We start from the raw sequence: 16,430 nt of genomic DNA on the forward strand, positions 1-16,430 counted from the left end.
GGCGAGGACGGCGGGAAATCCACCACGGAAAGGGGCGGCGCAATCCAGCGCAGGCCCAATGCGCCGGTTCGGAGGTAAACGAGGTGAAGAGGCATGTAGAACGCGAGGTATTCGCGTGGTGTATCTCGTAGACAGACTCTGAATGGAGTACGCGTTCGTGTCCGAGACGTAAGAGTTCACCGCCTCCGGGACACATGCATGCCCGTCCGCCGCGCCTCGAGACTTAACCGACAGCGAGGCGACTCAGGCGAGCCATCTTGACTAACCGGGCCAGAGGCGCTCGTCCACGTTGGGCAGGCGCGGGGGACTGCAAATTTCCCACAATGGGACTGCGAATCTAGCGGTACGAAGAGGGCTGAGGAGGGGGTGCTTTCTGGCGCGCCCGCCCGCCAAAGCCCCTAGGAAGGCCGGGCGAACCGTCACCTTTGCAGTCCCAGATTCGCAGTCCCTCGGCAGGCCGGGCGGGTAACGCTGCGTTTGGCCAAGATGGCTCTCCTCCGTCGACCTCGCACTCCACCTCTCCACTGGCTACCTCTACCCTCACCATCCCTCAACGAGCATCGACGAGGACGTGTGGTCCTCCGTAGTCCCTCCGCTTGACACTGCAGCAGCCACTGGCAGCGATACTCGTAGCAGAGCTCTACGACCACTCGGACAGCAATCCCCGAGGCTCGGCAACATTCAGTCTCGTACAGGAGTCTGAGGACAGCGGCTACCATGGGTGTACATGGGCTATGGGAGGTGAGCTCTCATTTTACATAATTTCCATTGTATCTCACAAGCCGTATGAAGGCTGTGAAGCCTGCGGCAACTGGTCAGTCTATTGAAGACTTCTTCGTGCGCGAAGGGTTCGAACAGCGTAAGGGAGAACGGGTATACCGACTCGGCATCGATGCAAGGTGAGCTGTTCTCGATATCAATTGCAGCTATGAGCTCATTGCATCCAGCATATGGCTTTATCAGGTCCAGAATACGTTCGCGGTCGGACATGCCCAGTCGGGCGAGAACCCAGAGCTTCGCACGCTGTTCTTCCGGTTGGCCCGCCTCCTCCGGCTCCTGGTGCACGCAACGTTCGTGTTTGACGGCCAGGACCGGCCCCCGAAGAAGCGTGGAAAGAAGGTCATCAAAACGAGTCATTGGATGGTTGCGGCGATGAAGCAGTTCATCGATGCGTTTGGATATGACTGGTGGATGGTACGTACTCAATCCATTCTTACTCTACGTTCAATGTCTCATATCTAGCACAGGCGCCAGGAGAAGCAGAGGCAGAGCTTGCGCTCATGAATTCGTTCGGCATCTTCGACGGAGTGCTGACAGATGACAGCGACACATTGCTGTTTGGAGCGCAGGTGGTCATCCGCAAGTGAGTACAAGCATCGTGTCTTGTACATTTGCCGATGAGGCTCACTCGGCTCTACGCAGCTATTCGGCAAAGGATCAGATGCTCACAGTTGTGAGCGCGGATAGTATCTTCAAGCATCAAGCTCTTCGCCTTACCCGTCCGGGTATGATCCTGTTTGCACTGCTTACAGGTGGAGATTATGAGGTATATTCACCTTTCCTCTCGACGTGCAGAGACTCACAGTTCCTACAGACTGGCTTGCAGGGCTTTGGGCCTCGAGTTGCATGTGGCCTGGCACGCTACGGGTTCGGTGAACGCTTGTGCGAGGCCGTCCGGAAGCTTCATGGCGATGCCCTTTCGCAGTTCCTATCAAGTTGGCGGGATGATCTACGTGTCACCCTGCGCACGGACAACCTCAAGCTCCTAGGCAGGCGATATCAAAGTTTATCGGATCGTATCCCAGACACATTTCCAAACCTTGCGGTCGTCGACTTGTACCGAAATCCCGTAACATCGCCACTGGAAGACTTCGAGAAAACCCCGGCTCAACCACCCGATGTCGCCAGCCTCGGCGTTCTTTGTGAACGCTACTTCTCATGGGGCACTCCCTCGGGTATCATCGAACGCTTTGGGAATTGTCTACTCCCAGGCGTTGTGCTGCGAAGTCTCATCAAGTGTGCAATCAATCGGGATATGGCTGAGGCCGCAAAGGAACCCCTTGTGGTACGTCAATCATTCATCACAATCTGCTATCTGACACAGTCACAGAATCAGCTCGAGGGACTTGTCCATGTCAATCCCGATAAGAGCCCACGTCGCTCAAACAATGCCCGGTTTGTAACCGCCATTGATACCGGCTTTGCGGCTCTGGCTGTGTCTGGCCTAGTGGGCCTGCGGCCAGACGACGGCACCGTAGTAGTGCACGCTGGCGCCCTCTCGCGACGGTTTTCGATGCACGAGACGCTTGTTCAACATGTGTGGGAGCTAGACAACAAAGATGGCACAACAAGTACGTATTCTACATTCTTTGCACATATTCCAGCTGAACGAGGAGTCGTACTAGTGGATGGTAGGGATTCCACTCGCCAGCATGCAAACGTCCCAAGTGCTCCTGTGAAGCGTCACATGAGCCAGGATAGCAACAGTAACGGTGAAGACAAAGATGCACACTGTCGGGTGAGGAAGCGGACAAAGGTGAGCGTGTCGCGCGATGGATTGGACAAGGCGAGCACGTTGCGGGGTGGACCAAATGGAGCGAGCACGTCGCAGGGTGGATCAAACGAGGCGAGCGTGTCGCTCAGCAGACCAAACGAGGCAAAGGTGTCGCCTGCTGGACCAAACGGGGCGAGTGCATTGCGCAGCGGACCGAACAAGGCAAGCACATCGCGCGGTGGACCAAACAGGGCAAGCAAGTCGCGCGGTGGACCAAACAGCCTGAGGGCGAGCACGTCGCACGGTGGACCAAACGCAAATGAGGTGAGCGTGTCGCACGGTGGACCAAACGGGGCGAGTGTGTCATGCATTGGACCGAACGAGGCAAGCACGTCGCGCGGTGGACCGAATGGGGCGAGGACGTCGCGCGGTGGACCAAACGGGGCGAGGACGTCGCGCGGTAGTGTGTCGAGCCTACTGCGTGGCCACGCAAGCCCAACGGCACTTTTCTGCAGCCATGTGAGCTTGACGTGTGGCCGCCGCGCGAGCGCAACACCATCATCATGCAGCCACCACCCTAGCTTCGGATCAACAACTACATTGTGTGCCCGCCCGAGCCTGGCCGGCACACTGCGCGGACGAACGAGCCTCTTGACCAACGCGCTGCGCGGACGTGCAGGGTCGATGTCCATGGCTCGTGGTACTGCAAGCTCGACGAACGTGTCGCGTGGCAGTACGAGCTCTGAAGTGATTGACCTTACTCTGAGTGACTCAGACATTGACGTAGCCTTAGCTTCACAAAGAGACTACATAGAAATCCTTAGCGATGATGCCAGTGATGATCGTAGCTAGGGTTTGTGTGTATCTATACAGAGCCGTAATGTATTAGTCTGTGGCTGTTAAGTACCACCTTGCCACTGCGAGGTTGCTGCCTGCGCGGAGCGGAGGCTTGGGGATTGAGCGCCCAAACCGTGGGAACTGGCCAGTGTAGCGGCGCTACCATCGTGCCAGCGTGCATCCCGCCTCCCTCAGTGCCGCCAGCGACTGCCTCCCTCACCTCCGGAGCAACGCCCGTCAGCACGGAGGAACGGAGCTAGGGCTTCACCTTGGCCCCTCGGGGACAGGTGCTGACCCCCCGTGCCTTCCCTGACTCGTTGCTCCCGGTTGGCCTGGGTCTTCAACGCTGCGGGGCCACCTCCAAGCGACCCTCAAGAACTTCAGCCTACTGCAATCATTAGACCTCGCCCTCGCTGTCCAGGAGAAACCAATCCCCATCAACTGTGATCAATCGCATGAGGGCAGACCCCTCCGCGGCGTACGACATCACCAGATCCCGCCCGGCGACCACATTGACGGACAATGCCCGTCTCCCTCTCACCCTCACGCTCCTCTCCCTGTCACTCCTTTTGCATGCCAACGACGCCCAGTATGGCACCGCCCAGCACTCCTCGACACAGAACGGCGGTGGAAGCTCCGATCGCGCGGAACGGCGGCACCCGAGGTGCGTGCGCGCATCGACAATTCACCGCCGCCATCTCCCGGACGCGCGGCGAGGCAGTTGCTTGAGGTGCCGAGTGTCGGCCTTGCAGTGGCGCATGCGATAGAGCTCGTCCCGGAGAAGGAACACTCGAGGCAGATCGCGCGCGAGTGGTACGCAAAGGGCCTCACCGGCACTCCAAGTGCGGGCAAGCTCTACCACCATATTGGACTGCTCTGCAGGGAGAGGGACGGGAGCGGCGAGGAGTTGCAGGGCTTGTATCATTTCGAGAAGAGGTGAGTCGCTATATTTATATTGCGAGTATCGATGTCTGACATTTGTATGTATAGCATGATCACAGCGCATCCGTACAGCACCTCCCGCGAGGCCATCCTCCAGATCTGGTCGCCAGCTGCCCAGACTTGTCGCCAAGGCCCCGACGCTGGCGTTGCCGATCTGTATATCATCCTCCACGGTATGCTCTTCACGCACATCCAGATGGACGACTTCCACGGCATCCTCGACCGCTTCGACGAGAAGCTCAATATCGAAGGTCAGTGATGTATCTCTAGCTGTATCAGTCCGGAGCTGATAGACGTTCTCAGGCAGTGCGATCGTCGAGGAGTGCGACTGGGATCATGATGGCCGTCATCAACCTCGGCGCTATCTTCGAGTATGGGCGGCCACACCGCTGTCCTGCGGCGCGTCGCTGGCATTGGCAGCAGAGATGTCGTCAGCGCTCGCGCACGCGTCAGCCCAGCCATGGCCGCGTCGTCTGCGGGCAAGGCCAAGCTCATGGCGAAGAAGGCCGAGGACAATGATAGGAAGATGGACGTCGACGACAAAGGTGCCGCCCCATGCAAGGCCGACTGGAAGCTCGACGCCATGAGCATGTCGCCTGCACTCTCCGAGGTGGGTGCGTCAACCAGCCCCGAGATCGTTCCTCAAGCTCAGAATGCAATTCGCGTTCTCGATGCTCGCGCATGCCCTCCAGAAGTCGTCACCTTTCGCATGTTTGACCCTCAACCCTTGCATCACCATCATACTTGCCTTCCTCGTCATACAGTATGATACGAGCAGCTTTGTAACCTTGATTGAATGTATCGACGCGCATACAGTATGTATCTATGTGAATGTTATTGTAGCTTCCAATTGCGCGGTCCACAACCAGCGCCCCTGCTGGCACCACTCGCGTACTTCACGCGCATGTGCAGGTGCGACCACACTGATGACAAGTGTCAGCTGTGGCCCTCTTGGGGTTGAAATAGTCCTTCCTCTCGAGGAGAGGAGTATCCACCCATGACATGAGATACTTGAAGATAGTACTAGGGTTGTCGAAGTTCTCTGCCCAGCCGCCCCATGTGCAGATGTCACGAATTGGCCAACGCTTGACATTGCAAGATACTGGCACCCGCCGCGACGAAACGAGTGGGTCCCATAAGGCCGAGGATCGATCAGAATGTCAACGAGGTTATTCCGGAAGCACTGGACGAAGTTGTCGTTTGACTGCAGGGCAGAATCATATAAGTATAGGGAAATATGCATGCTCGTGAATGCACCATTCTGTCAGACGGTTTTATACTCACACCGTCACGTCCAACGCGCTTGCGGAAGATATATCCCGTACGTTCGATGTTCATCTCCCCGCACAGTTGCCACCATTTTGCAACGCTCGAACCGGACACAACCACGGCTGTTCTTGATTAGGGTAGAGGGGGAATGGTGCAATACCTAGTGTAGGTGTTCAGGAAAGCTTGATAATCGGAGAGGCTAGTAGTAGTATGTGCAAACGCTTACCTCCATATTGAGCCGTCTTCCGAACGGGAGGTCAAGCCGCACACAATGAATGCCGTCATCGTTGACAAACATAGTGATATCTGTCCACATGATCGCAATGCTTCGTCGAAGCGGAGCAAACACAGCATTGACACAATGTAGAGGAGTTGTAACATTTGGCGAACCCGGTAACCCGCCCAGTCCTCTGGATGCTCAGCCTTCCGCTTGCGCGATGTTGTGCGCCTGCGATCAGTCGAATACTTGATATTGAACTCCCAGAGCTGCCGCATAGTCTCATGAGTGATTGCGCGCGCACTTGTAACCTCCTCGCCAGCGCGCACCTAGTCAGCGTCAGTCATAAATGTTTTGTCGGTGCCGAAGTCATCGTACCTTGCGGCGCTGCAAACTTATCATGTACTGCGAGACCACCACAGACAGGGAGGGATTCCCCGAAAATGTCCCAGTCGCGGCATTTTGAGACCAAGGTTGTTCACCGAACCCGAAGTCGCGGCCCGAACTTGTGGCTGATCGCTGCGCGCATCTTCTGAGCTGTCGCATACTTAACACGGGGAACGCTGGGATCCTTCGGCTTGCCGGTATGGATGTCCAGGTCATCCGCCCTGCTGCAGTGAATACAACACAGCTAGTCGGTTGCTGGTAATGACGTACTTGTTCATAATCCAAACTGCTATCCACGACGGCAGCCCCTCCGGAATATCCTGCGCGTACTTGTCCATCACCTGAGCATCGTCAACGAAGCCTAACTCGGCACAAAAGGACTTGAACTGGTCCCATAGGCTGTCATAGTACTAAGCCTGAGCCTGAGTACGCCATATAGAAGGAATGACATACCGCCGATATTCATTAGTGTGTTATCCACCACGACGTTTGCTGACGCCTTCTTGAGATTGTCTGACATCACAGTTTGATCAAGCTTTTGCTTCTTGAATACTGAGCTAGCTTCGCGTAAGTAGTGCGTCCCAGTAGATGCAGATTGCTCCATGCGGTCGTCAAGGTCAATGCCAGAGACAAGTGATTCGACTTCTGCCTCATGGTCGTCCTCGATTTCTTGAGTCGGAACAGAAGACTGAGTTTCAGCGAGAATCGAAAGAGCCCTGTCTGGTATCAGGCACTGAGGAGGCATCGTGAACAAAGTGAGGGACGGCAAGTTGAACCCCCTGGTGCGACTCATTTCTCGCCATGTCTGTAACAAGCGAGCCGACCCTTCACAGGGGCTGTCCGCCGATCGCCCCTAAAACTCAGGCTTGGGTTGGTTACACTACGACGTGCTCATCCGAGCCATTTATTTCGCTGTTCAACTATCCTATGTCCACCTTTAATACCCTCGAGCCATCACATTCAACCAACAACGAGCCCCAGACTCTTCAACTTCCACAACCGGGGCAAGCGCTAGGGTCAGATCGCACGATTGGGGCTGGTGGAATTTACAATGTAAGCTGGATACTATGCACTAGTGTGATGCCGTGCACTTACCAGTTCATGGATCATCAGTACAAAGAATACTACGAAGAAGAGCTTGCCGCTGAGCTCACAAGTATGGGCTGCCGAAGAGCGGCAATCGTGACGCCAGATAGAACGTCTACGTAAGTTTGCGGATGACCGCGAACAATGGGCGGGGTACGTACACATTCAAACTCAGTACGCAGCCTGCGACTCACTGTCTGTATGCAAGCCTCTTCAAAACCGGCCGTGAAACGGAAGCGAGGAGACATCTCTGCATCTCGGTCAAATAGCCATTCCGCAAACGCATTCTTTCCCAGTTTGGCCCCAGGGAACCTGTCGCAGAGTATCAGAACAAACACGGCAGCGATAGGCGCGTACCTCAGCCCATCCAGCATGCAGTCTGCTCTGCAAACGATTCCTGGGTACGAGCTTAGTTGATGACCAACGTAGGATGAGAAAGTGATCGTAGCATGCCTTTTCGGACAGTCAGCATCGTTCCTCGCCAGCTATCCAGTAGTGCCGGCAGTTGCGGGCCAAGCTCCGTCAATACCTCTGCTCAATCCCGATGGCTCGGAGCAAGCAGAGCCATGTCACGGGCACCCCATCGAACAGCCTGGATCTAGTCAATCTGGACTGGTACCTGGAAACAATGCTGCGACCAGCACAGGGATCGACAACGCAAGCTATACAGTAAGTGAAATATAGCATACTAAGTACAGAAACTCACCGCCCGAGACTGACACCTATCAATGTAGGGCGTTCGTTTCCGCCGGCTGGAGCGCGGGATGAGCCAGGTGGAACGAAAGCAAGATCAGGTCCTCATCGCATGCAAACGTTGTGTACAAAGTTTGACAACTTGATCAACGGCGGACATGGGACCACGTCGCACGTCTCCGCGGAAATGCGACCTGGAGGACCCGAGTATGTGCCGACTGTCAGTAGTACCGGCACTGACAGTCAAAACATACGCCGTCCCACCACGCCGTCTACGCCGCGGACTGCAGTTCCACCTCATCTAGTAGCACCACAGCTTGCTTCCGATCCTCCGACATTGAGCACGCCGGTACTACCACATCCACCGCAGCGACCTGTCTGCATCAGCCTTGACGGCGAAAACATCTATGTCGACAGAACTCACATCCCTGATCCACCGGCAATCCATCTGTCAGACAACATCCCATCCCTCTTCCGCGAATGGCATACCTCGAACTTGTTGACGATTGCAGGGCGTGGGATTCCCGTGAAGCATTGGGACAAGGTTTACAAGAAGAGGAGTGGGGTAGTTGAGACGGATGCCTGGCATGCATTGAGGGTCGAGTGGGGCAACTGGAAGGTACGTACCGAGCAGGAGCTGTGAAGTGTTCCGCGCTCCATATTCTCATGCTATATCGCCCCCAGTTCTTGGCCGAGGAACGCGATCGATTTTCGTCTGAAGACGCGTTCTGGGACAAGTATAGCAACGAGGAACGAGAGCGGCTGTCATATCAGCAGATACTTGACAGGCTGCAGAAGGATCGCACCTGGACTGATGCCGCAGACTACGATGCGGCGATGAGGTACTTCGGAGGTGACCTAGGCCGCTCCGACACCCAAGGAGTGTTCCGATACAAGAAGAGCGGGAAGTGGAGGATCTGCGACAAGAAGCTCACGGTTGCGAAGAAATGGCGAGCGTTGTTGGAGAAGGATGAAACAATCCGGGCGAACTGGGAAGCCATGCAGGCTGCAAGCCCGTCGGATTGAGGACGCACACAATTAATACCGCATCACGGCTGTTGCTCAGGCTGTACATACATCGCCTCGCGCCGTTTCTGCAAAGCATTGACGGCGAGTTCGCGGACATCTCTGAGTCATACACTTAAACACTGCTTCTAATCCGTATACTAGTTGCTTCGTGTATAGTTCCTACTTCTACTACATGTAGTAATACTCTAGTGTCACGTAAATCCATTGCTGTCTACCCGCAGCCGTCGAGGGTGCGCGAGCGACCGAGCGCAGGCCACGGTCCAGCAAGACCAAGGGGAGAGAGAGTTACTGGGGGCCGGCTTCGCGCGTTCGGGGACTAAGGAAGCCGGAGGTCACCGGTGTCCGAATATGGTAGCCGTGGGAATAAGGGACTGACAAGCGCCGGGACTGGGACCGTCAATCTAGCGGAGGAAGTAGCACTGAGGACGAGTAAATTGACAGTCCCGCTACGGACGAAGCGAAGCGCCGGGGCGGGAGTTCCGGGAGCGGAAGGAAGGCGGTGAGGCCCCGGTCTGGGCGCCACGTGTTCCGCTGGGCGGTGGAGCGGGGACCCCGGGATGCGCGACGAGGAGGCGAGGGTCGGTCAGCGGGCGAGGACGGCGGGAAATCCACCACGGAAAGGGGCGGCGCAATCCAGCGCAGGCCCAATGCGCCGGTTCGGAGGTAAACGAGGTGAAGAGGCATGTAGAACGCGAGGTATTCGCGTGGTGTATCTCGTAGACAGACTCTGAATGGAGTACGCGTTCGTGTCCGAGACGTAAGAGTTCACCGCCTCCGGGACACATGCATGCCCGTCCGCCGCGCCTCGAGACTTAACCGACAGCGAGGCGACTCAGGCGAGCCATCTTGACTAACCGGGCCAGAGGCGCTCGTCCACGTTGGGCAGGCGCGGGGGACTGCAAATTTCCCACAATGGGACTGCGAATCTAGCGGTACGAAGAGGGCTGAGGAGGGGGTGCTTTCTGGCGCGCCCGCCCGCCAAAGCCCCTAGGAAGGCCGGGCGAACCGTCACCTTTGCAGTCCCAGATTCGCAGTCCCTCGGCAGGCCGGGCGGGTAACGCTGCGTTTGGCCAAGATGGCTCTCCTCCGTCGACCTCGCACTCCACCTCTCCACTGGCTACCTCTACCCTCACCATCCCTCAACGAGCATCGACGAGGACGTGTGGTCCTCCGTAGTCCCTCCGCTTGACACTGCAGCAGCCACTGGCAGCGATACTCGTAGCAGAGCTCTACGACCACTCGGACAGCAATCCCCGAGGCTCGGCAACATTCAGTCTCGTACAGGAGTCTGAGGACAGCGGCTACCATGGGTGTACATGGGCTATGGGAGGTGAGCTCTCATTTTACATAATTTCCATTGTATCTCACAAGCCGTATGAAGGCTGTGAAGCCTGCGGCAACTGGTCAGTCTATTGAAGACTTCTTCGTGCGCGAAGGGTTCGAACAGCGTAAGGGAGAACGGGTATACCGACTCGGCATCGATGCAAGGTGAGCTGTTCTCGATATCAATTGCAGCTATGAGCTCATTGCATCCAGCATATGGCTTTATCAGGTCCAGAATACGTTCGCGGTCGGACATGCCCAGTCGGGCGAGAACCCAGAGCTTCGCACGCTGTTCTTCCGGTTGGCCCGCCTCCTCCGGCTCCTGGTGCACGCAACGTTCGTGTTTGACGGCCAGGACCGGCCCCCGAAGAAGCGTGGAAAGAAGGTCATCAAAACGAGTCATTGGATGGTTGCGGCGATGAAGCAGTTCATCGATGCGTTTGGATATGACTGGTGGATGGTACGTACTCAATCCATTCTTACTCTACGTTCAATGTCTCATATCTAGCACAGGCGCCAGGAGAAGCAGAGGCAGAGCTTGCGCTCATGAATTCGTTCGGCATCTTCGACGGAGTGCTGACAGATGACAGCGACACATTGCTGTTTGGAGCGCAGGTGGTCATCCGCAAGTGAGTACAAGCATCGTGTCTTGTACATTTGCCGATGAGGCTCACTCGGCTCTACGCAGCTATTCGGCAAAGGATCAGATGCTCACAGTTGTGAGCGCGGATAGTATCTTCAAGCATCAAGCTCTTCGCCTTACCCGTCCGGGTATGATCCTGTTTGCACTGCTTACAGGTGGAGATTATGAGGTATATTCACCTTTCCTCTCGACGTGCAGAGACTCACAGTTCCTACAGACTGGCTTGCAGGGCTTTGGGCCTCGAGTTGCATGTGGCCTGGCACGCTACGGGTTCGGTGAACGCTTGTGCGAGGCCGTCCGGAAGCTTCATGGCGATGCCCTTTCGCAGTTCCTATCAAGTTGGCGGGATGATCTACGTGTCACCCTGCGCACGGACAACCTCAAGCTCCTAGGCAGGCGATATCAAAGTTTATCGGATCGTATCCCAGACACATTTCCAAACCTTGCGGTCGTCGACTTGTACCGAAATCCCGTAACATCGCCACTGGAAGACTTCGAGAAAACCCCGGCTCAACCACCCGATGTCGCCAGCCTCGGCGTTCTTTGTGAACGCTACTTCTCATGGGGCACTCCCTCGGGTATCATCGAACGCTTTGGGAATTGTCTACTCCCAGGCGTTGTGCTGCGAAGTCTCATCAAGTGTGCAATCAATCGGGATATGGCTGAGGCCGCAAAGGAACCCCTTGTGGTACGTCAATCATTCATCACAATCTGCTATCTGACACAGTCACAGAATCAGCTCGAGGGACTTGTCCATGTCAATCCCGATAAGAGCCCACGTCGCTCAAACAATGCCCGGTTTGTAACCGCCATTGATACCGGCTTTGCGGCTCTGGCTGTGTCTGGCCTAGTGGGCCTGCGGCCAGACGACGGCACCGTAGTAGTGCACGCTGGCGCCCTCTCGCGACGGTTTTCGATGCACGAGACGCTTGTTCAACATGTGTGGGAGCTAGACAACAAAGATGGCACAACAAGTACGTATTCTACATTCTTTGCACATATTCCAGCTGAACGAGGAGTCGTACTAGTGGATGGTAGGGATTCCACTCGCCAGCATGCAAACGTCCCAAGTGCTCCTGTGAAGCGTCACATGAGCCAGGATAGCAACAGTAACGGTGAAGACAAAGATGCACACTGTCGGGTGAGGAAGCGGACAAAGGTGAGCGTGTCGCGCGATGGATTGGACAAGGCGAGCACGTTGCGGGGTGGACCAAATGGAGCGAGCACGTCGCAGGGTGGATCAAACGAGGCGAGCGTGTCGCTCAGCAGACCAAACGAGGCAAAGGTGTCGCCTGCTGGACCAAACGGGGCGAGTGCATTGCGCAGCGGACCGAACAAGGCAAGCACATCGCGCGGTGGACCAAACAGGGCAAGCAAGTCGCGCGGTGGACCAAACAGCCTGAGGGCGAGCACGTCGCACGGTGGACCAAACGCAAATGAGGTGAGCGTGTCGCACGGTGGACCAAACGGGGCGAGTGTGTCATGCATTGGACCGAACGAGGCAAGCACGTCGCGCGGTGGACCGAATGGGGCGAGGACGTCGCGCGGTGGACCAAACGGGGCGAGGACGTCGCGCGGTAGTGTGTCGAGCCTACTGCGTGGCCACGCAAGCCCAACGGCACTTTTCTGCAGCCATGTGAGCTTGACGTGTGGCCGCCGCGCGAGCGCAACACCATCATCATGCAGCCACCACCCTAGCTTCGGATCAACAACTACATTGTGTGCCCGCCCGAGCCTGGCCGGCACACTGCGCGGACGAACGAGCCTCTTGACCAACGCGCTGCGCGGACGTGCAGGGTCGATGTCCATGGCTCGTGGTACTGCAAGCTCGACGAACGTGTCGCGTGGCAGTACGAGCTCTGAAGTGATTGACCTTACTCTGAGTGACTCAGACATTGACGTAGCCTTAGCTTCACAAAGAGACTACATAGAAATCCTTAGCGATGATGCCAGTGATGATCGTAGCTAGGGTTTGTGTGTATCTATACAGAGCCGTAATGTATTAGTCTGTGGCTGTTAAGTACCACCTTGCCACTGCGAGGTTGCTGCCTGCGCGGAGCGGAGGCTTGGGGATTGAGCGCCCAAACCGTGGGAACTGGCCAGTGTAGCGGCGCTACCATCGTGCCAGCGTGCATCCCGCCTCCCTCAGTGCCGCCAGCGACTGCCTCCCTCACCTCCGGAGCAACGCCCGTCAGCACGGAGGAACGGAGCTAGGGCTTCACCTTGGCCCCTCGGGGACAGGTGCTGACCCCCCGTGCCTTCCCTGACTCGTTGCTCCCGGTTGGCCTGGGTCTTCAACGCTGCGGGGCCACCTCCAAGCGACCCTCAAGAACTTCAGCCTACTGCAATCATTAGACCTCGCCCTCGCTGTCCAGGAGAAACCAATCCCCATCAACTGTGATCAATCGCATGAGGGCAGACCCCTCCGCGGCGTACGACATCACCAGATCCCGCCCGGCGACCACATTGACGGACAATGCCCGTCTCCCTCTCACCCTCACGCTCCTCTCCCTGTCACTCCTTTTGCATGCCAACGACGCCCAGTATGGCACCGCCCAGCACTCCTCGACACAGAACGGCGGTGGAAGCTCCGATCGCGCGGAACGGCGGCACCCGAGGTGCGTGCGCGCATCGACAATTCACCGCCGCCATCTCCCGGACGCGCGGCGAGGCAGTTGCTTGAGGTGCCGAGTGTCGGCCTTGCAGTGGCGCATGCGATAGAGCTCGTCCCGGAGAAGGAACACTCGAGGCAGATCGCGCGCGAGTGGTACGCAAAGGGCCTCACCGGCACTCCAAGTGCGGGCAAGCTCTACCACCATATTGGACTGCTCTGCAGGGAGAGGGACGGGAGCGGCGAGGAGTTGCAGGGCTTGTATCATTTCGAGAAGAGGTGAGTCGCTATATTTATATTGCGAGTATCGATGTCTGACATTTGTATGTATAGCATGATCACAGCGCATCCGTACAGCACCTCCCGCGAGGCCATCCTCCAGATCTGGTCGCCAGCTGCCCAGACTTGTCGCCAAGGCCCCGACGCTGGCGTTGCCGATCTGTATATCATCCTCCACGGTATGCTCTTCACGCACATCCAGATGGACGACTTCCACGGCATCCTCGACCGCTTCGACGAGAAGCTCAATATCGAAGGTCAGTGATGTATCTCTAGCTGTATCAGTCCGGAGCTGATAGACGTTCTCAGGCAGTGCGATCGTCGAGGAGTGCGACTGGGATCATGATGGCCGTCATCAACCTCGGCGCTATCTTCGAGTATGGGCGGCCACACCGCTGTCCTGCGGCGCGTCGCTGGCATTGGCAGCAGAGATGTCGTCAGCGCTCGCGCACGCGTCAGCCCAGCCATGGCCGCGTCGTCTGCGGGCAAGGCCAAGCTCATGGCGAAGAAGGCCGAGGACAATGATAGGAAGATGGACGTCGACGACAAAGGTGCCGCCCCATGCAAGGCCGACTGGAAGCTCGACGCCATGAGCATGTCGCCTGCACTCTCCGAGGTGGGTGCGTCAACCAGCCCCGAGATCGTTCCTCAAGCTCAGAATGCAATTCGCGTTCTCGATGCTCGCGCATGCCCTCCAGAAGTCGTCACCTTTCGCATGTTTGACCCTCAACCCTTGCATCACCATCATACTTGCCTTCCTCGTCATACAGTATGATACGAGCAGCTTTGTAACCTTGATTGAATGTATCGACGCGCATACAGTATGTATCTATGTGAATGTTATTGTAGCTTCCAATTGCGCGGTCCACAACCAGCGCCCCTGCTGGCACCACTCGCGTACTTCACGCGCATGTGCAGGTGCGACCACACTGATGACAAGTGTCAGCTGTGGCCCTCTTGGGGTTGAAATAGTCCTTCCTCTCGAGGAGAGGAGTATCCACCCATGACATGAGATACTTGAAGATAGTACTAGGGTTGTCGAAGTTCTCTGCCCAGCCGCCCCATGTGCAGATGTCACGAATTGGCCAACGCTTGACCATTGCAAGATACTGGCACCCGCCGCGACGAAACGAGTGGGTCCCATAAGGCCGAGGATCGATCAGAATGTCAACGAGGTTATTCCGGAAGCACTGGACGAAGTTGTCGTTTGACTGCAGGGCAGAATCATATAAGTATAGGGAAATATGCATGCTCGTGAATGCACCATTCTGTCAGACGGTTTGATACTCACACCGTCACGTCCAACGCGCTTGCGGAAGATATATCCCGTACGTTCGATGTTCATCTCCCCGCACAGTTGCCACCATTTTGCAAACGCTCGAACCGGACACAACCACGGCTGTTCTTGATTAGGGTAGAGGGGGAATGGTGCAATACCTAGTGTAGGTGTTCAGGAAAGCTTGATAATCGGAGAGGCTAGTAGTAGTATGTGCAAACGCTTACCTCCATATTGAGCCGTCTTCCGAAACGGGAGGTCAAGCCGCACACAATGAATGCCGTCATCGTTGACAAACATAGTGATATCTGTCCACATGATTCGCAATGCTTCGTCGAAGCGGAGCAAACACAGCATTGACACAATGTAGAGGAGTTGTAACATTTGGCGAACCCGGTAACCCGCCCAGTCCTCTGGATGCTCAGCCTTCCGCTTGCGCGATGTTGTGCGCCTGCGATCAGTCGAATACTTGATATTGAACTCCCAGAGCTGCCGCATAGTCTCATGAGTGATTGCGCGCGCACTTGTAACCTCCTCGCCAGCGCGCACCTAGTCAGCGTCAGTCATAAATGTTTTTCGGTGCCGAAGTCATCGTACCTTGCGGCGCTGCAAACTTATCATGTACTGCGAGACCACCACAGACAGGGAGGGATTCCCCGAAAATGTCCCAGTCGCGGCATTTTGAGACCAAGGTTGTTCACCGAACCCGAAGTCGCGCCCGAACTTGTGGCTGATCGCTGCGCGCATCTTCTGAGCTGTCGCATACTTAACACGGGGAACGCTGGGATCCTTCGGCTTGCCGGTATGGATGTCCAGGTCATCCGCCCTGCTGCAGTGAATACAACACAGCTAGTCGGTTGCTGGTAATGACGTACTTGTTCATAATCCAAACTGCTATCCACGACGGCAGCCCCTCCGGAATATCCTGCGCGTACTTGTCCATCACCTGAGCATCGTCAACGAAGCCTAACTCGGCACAAAAGGACTTGAACTGGTCCCATAGGCTGTCAATAGTACTAAGCCTGAGCCTGAGTACGCCATATAGAAGGAATGACATACCGCCGATATTCATTTAGTGTGTTATCCACCACGACGTTTGCTGACGCCTTCTTGAGATTGTCTGACATCACAGTTTGATCAAGCTTTTGCTTCTTGAATACTGAGCTAGCTTCGCGTAAGTAGTGCGTCCCAGTAGATGCAGATTGCTCCATGCGGTCGTCAAGGTCAATGCCAGAGACAAGTGATTCGACTTCTGCCTCATGGTCGTCCTCGATTTCTTGAGTCGGAACAGAAGACTGAGTTTCAGCGAGAATCGAAAGAGCCCTGTCTGGTATCAGGCACTGA

At 56.2% G+C, this 16,430-nt stretch overlaps 9 protein-coding genes across 9 annotated transcripts; 5 read left to right on the top strand and 4 right to left on the bottom strand.

The window, feature by feature from the left end:
* Positions 1 to 717: 717 nt before the first annotated feature.
* C8Q71DRAFT_852889 (PIN domain-like protein) lies at positions 718 to 2,405 on the top strand (the record flags this gene model as incomplete). Its single annotated transcript, XM_047926871.1, has 8 exons — positions 718 to 741; positions 793 to 899; positions 948 to 1,194; positions 1,248 to 1,363; positions 1,423 to 1,546; positions 1,595 to 2,065; positions 2,111 to 2,317; positions 2,385 to 2,405. The coding sequence occupies 8 exons, from the start codon at positions 718 to 720 to the stop codon at positions 2,403 to 2,405; spliced, it is 1,317 nt and encodes a 438-aa protein (XP_047783365.1).
* Positions 2,406 to 2,463: 58 nt separating this feature from the next.
* On the bottom strand, positions 2,464 to 3,186 carry C8Q71DRAFT_852890 (uncharacterized protein; the record flags this gene model as incomplete). Its single annotated transcript, XM_047926872.1, has 1 exon — positions 2,464 to 3,186. The coding sequence occupies one exon, from the start codon at positions 3,184 to 3,186 to the stop codon at positions 2,464 to 2,466; it is 723 nt and encodes a 240-aa protein (XP_047783366.1).
* Positions 3,187 to 3,786: 600 nt separating this feature from the next.
* C8Q71DRAFT_876057 (uncharacterized protein) lies at positions 3,787 to 5,239 on the top strand (the record flags this gene model as incomplete). Its single annotated transcript, XM_047928406.1, has 6 exons — positions 3,787 to 3,995; positions 4,049 to 4,267; positions 4,322 to 4,524; positions 4,581 to 4,644; positions 4,697 to 4,887; positions 5,214 to 5,239. The coding sequence occupies 6 exons, from the start codon at positions 3,787 to 3,789 to the stop codon at positions 5,237 to 5,239; spliced, it is 912 nt and encodes a 303-aa protein (XP_047783367.1).
* Positions 5,240 to 5,860: 621 nt separating this feature from the next.
* Positions 5,861 to 6,230, bottom strand: C8Q71DRAFT_682538 (uncharacterized protein; the record flags this gene model as incomplete). The annotated part of the gene is made up of 2 exons (XM_047919768.1): positions 5,861 to 6,088; positions 6,138 to 6,230. Coding segments are annotated over 2 exons (321 nt in total), but the record flags the coding sequence as incomplete, so codon positions are not given.
* Positions 6,231 to 6,947: 717 nt separating this feature from the next.
* On the top strand, positions 6,948 to 8,951 carry C8Q71DRAFT_852893 (uncharacterized protein; the record flags this gene model as incomplete). Its single annotated transcript, XM_047926873.1, has 4 exons — positions 6,948 to 7,199; positions 7,260 to 7,302; positions 8,381 to 8,544; positions 8,610 to 8,951. 4 exons carry the CDS (start codon positions 6,948 to 6,950, stop codon positions 8,949 to 8,951), a joined length of 801 nt encoding a protein of 266 aa, XP_047783369.1.
* Positions 8,952 to 10,260: 1,309 nt separating this feature from the next.
* C8Q71DRAFT_852894 (PIN domain-like protein) lies at positions 10,261 to 11,948 on the top strand (the record flags this gene model as incomplete). The annotated part of the gene is made up of 8 exons (XM_047926874.1): positions 10,261 to 10,284; positions 10,336 to 10,442; positions 10,491 to 10,737; positions 10,791 to 10,906; positions 10,966 to 11,089; positions 11,138 to 11,608; positions 11,654 to 11,860; positions 11,928 to 11,948. 8 exons carry the CDS (start codon positions 10,261 to 10,263, stop codon positions 11,946 to 11,948), a joined length of 1,317 nt encoding a protein of 438 aa, XP_047783370.1.
* A 58-nt stretch (positions 11,949 to 12,006) lies between these two features.
* C8Q71DRAFT_852895 (uncharacterized protein) lies at positions 12,007 to 12,729 on the bottom strand (the record flags this gene model as incomplete). Its single annotated transcript, XM_047926875.1, has 1 exon — positions 12,007 to 12,729. The coding sequence occupies one exon, from the start codon at positions 12,727 to 12,729 to the stop codon at positions 12,007 to 12,009; it is 723 nt and encodes a 240-aa protein (XP_047783371.1).
* A 600-nt stretch (positions 12,730 to 13,329) lies between these two features.
* C8Q71DRAFT_876058 (uncharacterized protein) lies at positions 13,330 to 14,585 on the top strand (the record flags this gene model as incomplete). Its single annotated transcript, XM_047928407.1, has 5 exons — positions 13,330 to 13,538; positions 13,592 to 13,810; positions 13,865 to 14,067; positions 14,124 to 14,187; positions 14,240 to 14,585. 5 exons carry the CDS (start codon positions 13,330 to 13,332, stop codon positions 14,583 to 14,585), a joined length of 1,041 nt encoding a protein of 346 aa, XP_047783372.1.
* Positions 14,586 to 14,712: 127 nt separating this feature from the next.
* C8Q71DRAFT_793896 (uncharacterized protein) lies at positions 14,713 to 15,833 on the bottom strand (the record flags this gene model as incomplete). The annotated part of the gene is made up of 4 exons (XM_047925511.1): positions 14,713 to 15,021; positions 15,075 to 15,247; positions 15,314 to 15,635; positions 15,684 to 15,833. 4 exons carry the CDS (start codon positions 15,831 to 15,833, stop codon positions 14,713 to 14,715), a joined length of 954 nt encoding a protein of 317 aa, XP_047783373.1.
* Positions 15,834 to 16,430: the final 597 nt, after the last annotated feature.

Source organism: Rhodofomes roseus (assembly GCF_022264815.1).
Source record: "Rhodofomes roseus strain CIRM-BRFM 1785 chromosome Unknown C8Q71scaffold_2, whole genome shotgun sequence".
NCBI classification, from domain to species: Eukaryota; Fungi; Basidiomycota; class Agaricomycetes; order Polyporales; family Fomitopsidaceae; genus Rhodofomes; species Rhodofomes roseus.